This window comes from Tenrec ecaudatus, chromosome X (genome assembly GCF_050624435.1).
Source record: "Tenrec ecaudatus isolate mTenEca1 chromosome X, mTenEca1.hap1, whole genome shotgun sequence".
In the NCBI taxonomy this organism is placed as follows: domain Eukaryota; kingdom Metazoa; phylum Chordata; class Mammalia; order Afrosoricida; family Tenrecidae; genus Tenrec; species Tenrec ecaudatus.
The window spans coordinates 57,812,840-57,818,839 of NC_134548.1; the positions used below are offsets into that span (position 1 = coordinate 57,812,840).

Sequence of the window (6,000 nt, forward strand, 5' to 3'; positions counted from 1 at the left end):
GGGATTGAGAAAACCTAAGGCTCACACATAAGAAGAATTGTGAGACTGGGACAGGACCAGGCAGTGTTTCTTTCTCGTGTACATAGGGCCGCTATAAGCTGGAACTGATTCCTAACAACAACAGGCCATTGATTGAGCTTTTTACTGGCATGCTTTCTCCAGCTCTACCAGACATCCACCTGGCCACTGCTGGGCATGGCTCCCAGCCCCCACCTTCATCAGTTGTGGCAGCCTGCTGATCACTGAGCAGCCACATTGGAAAGTTCTCACTGATGTAGCTCCAAATCTTCCCATTGCGCCTGTTTTTGCCCTCTGGAGCCTTCAAAGAATAAAGCTGTTTTCTCTGTCACAGGCCTGACCCCTCTAGAAAAGTTTTCTGCAGCCAAGCTCAAGAACCATAACATTCCACCCAATTTTCCTCTGTCCCCACCCTACCATGACCATCTCCTGAATGGGCCTTAGTCTGTGTATCCCTCTTCCAGTGCTGTGCTCCAAGATGCACACAGTCTTCCTGCCACCCTTGCCTGCACAGGAGAGCATATATCTCTCACCCCCAGGCTACTCTGAGGCATTCCACACCAACACCCAGCTGAAGCTGCACTGCTATGGAGCCCAGCCGAGCCCTCAAGCTGCAGCTGCTGCTCCTGGGGCCCAGCCATCTCAACCCAGCACCCCAGCCTGCTGCCTCACCACGGGGGTGTTGCAGAGAGCTGTCTCCCCGCAGATTTCCTGAGGCAGAAGGCTTATCCACCCCCAGCCCAGCCTCCAAAAGACACTTCACTGGTTGTGGCACATGGTAGGACCAGCTGAGCACTGGGGAAGGGGGGAAGTCTGTCCATTCCATAGAGGACTTCAGACTTGCTCTGTGGCACAGCTAGATTAGTAGAAGAACCAAATCTAAGCTGAAAGGGCTTATCTTTTGCTCTTTAAAAAGCTATGGGGAGCTGATAGGCTGAGAGAAGAAGGGACTCAGTCAAGGTCACAAAGCCAATCTGCAACAGAGCTTGAAAGGGAACCCAGGTCTCCCAACTCTCAGTTCAGTGGGTTTTTTTTTTAATTTTTGGTAAAATGGCAGGAGATAAATAAGGGAGACTTTGGGGGAAGCCCTTTGAGTCAGCATGCCCTTGACTTTCCCAGCTTGACATATTTATCCCAACAGTTCATGATAAAATGTGGCACTAGCCTTATAATATGTCCCACCAACCCAAGAGAGATGATCAAGGCATCCAAAATAGACAGACACATCTCAACATAGAAACTAGAAAAGATCCAACAAGAGGGAAGATCTATAGACTTCCCTTCCTCATATAGATTTTTAATTGGGTGTTGTTTTTCTTGAAGGGTGGAGAGGGGTGGACTTTGAGGAACTAGTCAAGGGCCTGGTCTCCATCTTTACTGGCCCCCTCCCCACCCCTTTGCTCCTCCAGGCCAGGATGTGCTGCAGTTCCCCTTAGAGAGGCGTCTCAGCCTCCAGCAGCCATTCTGGTCCTCACCTGCCTCTCTGGGAAAGGATAGAGCTGAGGCTGCCAGAGGAGGCCTGCATTCAAAACCTTCCTCATACCCAAAAAAGGGGAGGGAAAGGGGGGTTCTCTGTCTTGGGGCTTTGTGTTGACACTACCAACAATAAAAATACATAAATAATACATAAGAAAACCATTTTTGAAATCCTACATAAATAAATTGGCATCCTCTAGCAAGGATCTAGGAGGTGAAGGGGGAAGGGTGGGCGATGACTGCTCTAGTACCTCAGTGGCCTCAGCTTTGAGAAAGGGGAGGGACGCACACTCATCTGGCCATCCTGGTCTCTGGAGTGGACTAGGAGACGGGTGTCTCCGGTTGGGCTGTAATCGCATGAAAGGGGGAGAGGAGGAAATGGAATCAGGCACAGGCTTCTGACTTTATTGGCTGGCCAGGCAAGTTGGAGAGGGCTCTACAGGGTAAGAGAACAGGGGAGAGGTACAAACACATTCCTTACTTTCTCTGGAGGGTTGTGGCGGGACTGGTACTGGTACTGGTACTGTGGCCTCCAGCGGCACCTGGGCTAGAGCTCCTGGATGCGCCACGGCTCAGCTGGCCCCTCTCCCTTGGTGGCCGCGACCCAACGCCCACAGCCGCCGAATAACCGGATTCCTTCTCGCGGCCGGAGTGCGCTGGCCCGGCCTCCCGCCCGCCACGTTCGCGACCTAGGGCTGGGTTCTCGTGGTGCAGGTGGCACTGAGCCATGTCGCGCTCACGGGGTGTGTAGGTAGTGTCTTGGAGCGGGTAGGAGGTGTCCCGTTCCTTGTCCCGATACACAGCCTCCCGGTTCTGGTAGGCGCCGTCCCGGTTCGGGTAACCCACATCCCGAGCCGCTTGGTGGAACTGGCTCTCCCTCAGCTCGCGGTGATGGAACTGGGTTTCTCTCAGGTTCTGATACTGGCTCTCTCGGCCGGGGCTCTCTCGGGCGCCGTGGGGTTCCCGGTGCAGCTCCCCGCGGTGCAGCTGGCTCTCTTCCCTCAGGTCGCGGTTCTCCTGGGTGAGCTGGTCCAGCTGGCCCTCCAGCTCTTCAATGCGCCGCCGCTGGCTCTCCAGTAGCTGCTGCTGGCTCTCGATGATGTTGTTCAGCTCCAGCAGGTACTCCACTGCCCGGTTGGGGCTTTCGGAGCCCGGGCCCCCCGGGGGCCCCGACCCCGCCTCCATCCTGGCAGCCCAGGGGCAGGGGAAAGGGCAGGAAAGCCCAGTCCCCGCTTGCTCACGGCGCCACCCTCCCCCGGGCCCAGCCGGGGGAGGGGGCCGGCGGGACGCGAGGGCGCGCACCGGGCTTGAGGGCCCGGGGGCCCGGGGGGGCCCGGGAGGCAGCGCTGGGGCCGGTGGCACGGGAAACAGGAGCTGAAGCAGCCGCTGCCTCTGCCGCCACGGCTCCGGAGGACGCGGCCCACGGCGCTCCGCCCGCTGCGGAGTCACTGCGCAGCGCGGCCGCGCGGGACCGCCCCGGTCCCGGCCCGCCCCGCGCCCCTGCCCCCATCCGGCTTGCCTGGCCCACCCCCGCGCTCCTCACCCACCCCCTTCATCAACACCCGCAACCTGACTGACCCCAAGGCACCCCCGGCACCACACTGGACCGGCCCCATCACAAGTCTACAGCAGGGTCCTCATCTAATGCAGCATAACGAAGTCCTCCGCCTTCATCCCAGCCCACTCCAAGGTTCCTCCGGTTCAATTATTCCCATAACCTCAATTCCAGGCAGCCTCCAAGTCCAGGCCGTCTATGAATTCCTCATCCCAACCACTAAATCCGTCCATTCTAAACAGAGTTAGATTCCCCATTGCAGCCAACCTCTGGGTCTCCTATGGCAGGCAGCTAAGCGAACCCCATGTCCCTCCAGCCTAACCAGTCTCCATTTCCACCTTCCATTCCTCCAAAGCCTATAAACTCTCCATCCCAGTCAACTCCAGGATCTCTCATTTTAGTCAGTCTTTGGATTTTCAAACTCAGGCAATTTCAAGATTCTTCATCCCAACAAGCCCTAAGATGCCCCCTTGACAGCCAGTATTAAGGTATTAAGATCAAGGCTCCATTCAACCCTGATTATCTGTACTCCTTTGGAAAGGCTCTCCCCAGTCATCTTGCCTAAAGAAATTATGTTCACCCTTTACAACTTATGACTACCCTATCAAAACCAGCACTGATTTCTCCAGCCAGAAGTGCTCTCTCTTCTTGACCTCCCACTGCACTTCCTCTGTTCATCTTTTGTGGCACTTGTGGAACAAGTGTAATTCTGCTTTAGTTCTATTTTATATCATCTGCTATTCTCAGCTCCTTACGGTCAGAAACATGTTTTAATTTATCTTCATGAACAGGTTGTAGTAGAGAAGAAAGCATGAGTTTTTCTATTTCCATATCAATAACATTGATTTCAAAGGAAACAACTTAGAAAACAGCACACAAAAACACCTTGTGCAGAAAAGACAATCCTAGGAATGGAAGAAAATATTTGGAAATAATTTATCTGATGAAGTACTGCTATTCTAGAATAGATGAAGGAAGAACTTCCATAACTCAATAATAAAAAGACAACCCAATTAAAAGAACACACGACTTGAATAGACATCTCTCCAAAGATTACAGATAGCAGGTAAACACACAAAATATTTAATAAAAAGATATTTTAAAACAAAAAAACTCACTGCCTGTAGACCCCATAGAAGAGAGAACTGTTTCGTATGCCAATGATTAATCCACTGCACCACCAGCTCTCCTAGAAAAATCATAAGGGGTTAAGGAGGGTGTAGGAGGCCTGGTGGGGCATGATCAAAGGTAATGTAACTGGAGGAATTACTGTTACCCAAATGAAAGCTGAACATGATAGAGGGACAAAAGGAAAGTAAAAGGAAATAGAGGAAAGAGCTAGGAGGCAAAGGACATTTATAGAGGTCTAAATGGGGGCATGTACATATGTAAGTATATTTATATATGAGGATGAGGAAACAGATTATGTGCATATATTTGTAGGTTTAGTATTAAGGTAGCAGATGGACATTGGGCCTCCACTCAAGTACTCCTTCAATGCGAGAATACGTTGTTCTTTTAAATGGGTATTCCATGATGTTCATCTTCCCGACAGATCGCAGAACACAAAGCGGGTGCACAAGGTGGAGCCTGGCTATCAAAAGATATAGCATCTGGGGTCTTAAAGGCTTAAAGGTAAACCAGCGAGCATCTAGCTGAGAAGCAACAAAGCCCACATGGAAATACAGCAGCCTGTGTGATCACGAGGTGTCAAAGGGATTAGGTATGAGGCATTAAAGAACAAAAAAATCATATCATTGTGAATGAGGGGAGTGCGGAGTGGGGACCCAAAGCCCATCTGTAGGCAACTGGACATCCCCTTACAGAAGGGTTGCAGGGAGGAGACGAACCCGTCAGGGTGCAGTGTACCAACGATGAAACATACAACTTTCCTCTAGTTCCTAAATGCTTCCTCCCCACCCACTATCATGATCCCAGTTCTGCCTTACAAATCTGGCTAGACCAGAGGATGTACACTGGTACAGATGGGAACTGGAAACACAGGGAATCCAGGGAGGATGATCCCTTCAGGACCAGTGCTGAGAGTGGCAATACTGGGAGGGTGCAGGGAGGGTGGAGTGGAGAGGGGGAACCAATTACAAGGATCTACATATAACCTCCTCCCTGAGGGATGGACACTGGAGGAGTGGGTGAGGGGAGACGTCAGACAATGTAAAATATGACAAAATAATAATTTATAAATTATCAAGGGTTCGTGAGGGAGGGAGGAGCAGGGAGGGAAGGACAAAAATGAGGAGCTGATGCCAGGGGCTTACGTGGAGAGCAAATGTTTTGAGAATGATGAGGGTAGCGAATGTAAAAATGTGCATTATACAATTGATGTATGTATGGATTGGGATAAGAGTTGTATGAGCCCCCAATAACATGATTTAAAACACACACACAAAGAAAAATCATAAGGGAAATTAAAATCAAAATATCACACCCACTATGATAATAAAAATAAAAGTGTTGTGGAGCTCTTGTGAGTAGTTACTGGGTTGTTACCAGCTCTGGCACAGCCATCTAAGGTAAATCTTTGGTCTCTCCCTATCCAGAAGTAAAAATAATGTTGAAAATCAAAGACACATGGAAGCAATTAGTCCAATGAACTAATGGGCCACACAAACACCAGTCCTGAGTCCAGAAAAACTAGGTGGTGCCCAGCTACCATGACCAATTGTTCTGAAAGGGATTGCATTAGAAGGCATTGAATAGGAGGAAGATGTGGAACAAAACTCAAGATCATGAAGAAGCCCAGGCTTGCTGGTTGGGTTGAGACTGGCAGATCCCTCAAGACGTGGTCACTCTTCAGGTCTGGAACTGAACTATCCTCTGTGATTCAAATTTCAACCAAATAACAGGAAATAATAGTTTATAAAGGGAATAATAGCACTGGTGATGTGTGCAGACCTTAGAATAGTCAATCATTTGGGGTCAAGGGAGCAGTA

At 50.5% G+C, this 6,000-nt stretch overlaps 1 protein-coding gene across 3 annotated transcripts in view; it reads right to left on the reverse strand.

The window, feature by feature from the left end:
- The window catches only part of IQSEC2 (IQ motif and Sec7 domain ArfGEF 2), a 105,002-nt gene extending 102,112 nt beyond the window's left edge, over positions 1-2,890 (reverse strand). For all 3 annotated transcript variants that reach the window (XM_075538570.1, XM_075538569.1, XM_075538572.1), the window contains exon 1: positions 1,976-2,890. In XM_075538570.1, the coding sequence (XP_075394685.1) occupies positions 1,976-2,679 (704 nt within the window). In that variant the 5' untranslated portion in view covers positions 2,680-2,890. The remainder of the gene's footprint in view (positions 1-1,975) is intronic.
- Positions 2,891-6,000: the final 3,110 nt, after the last annotated feature.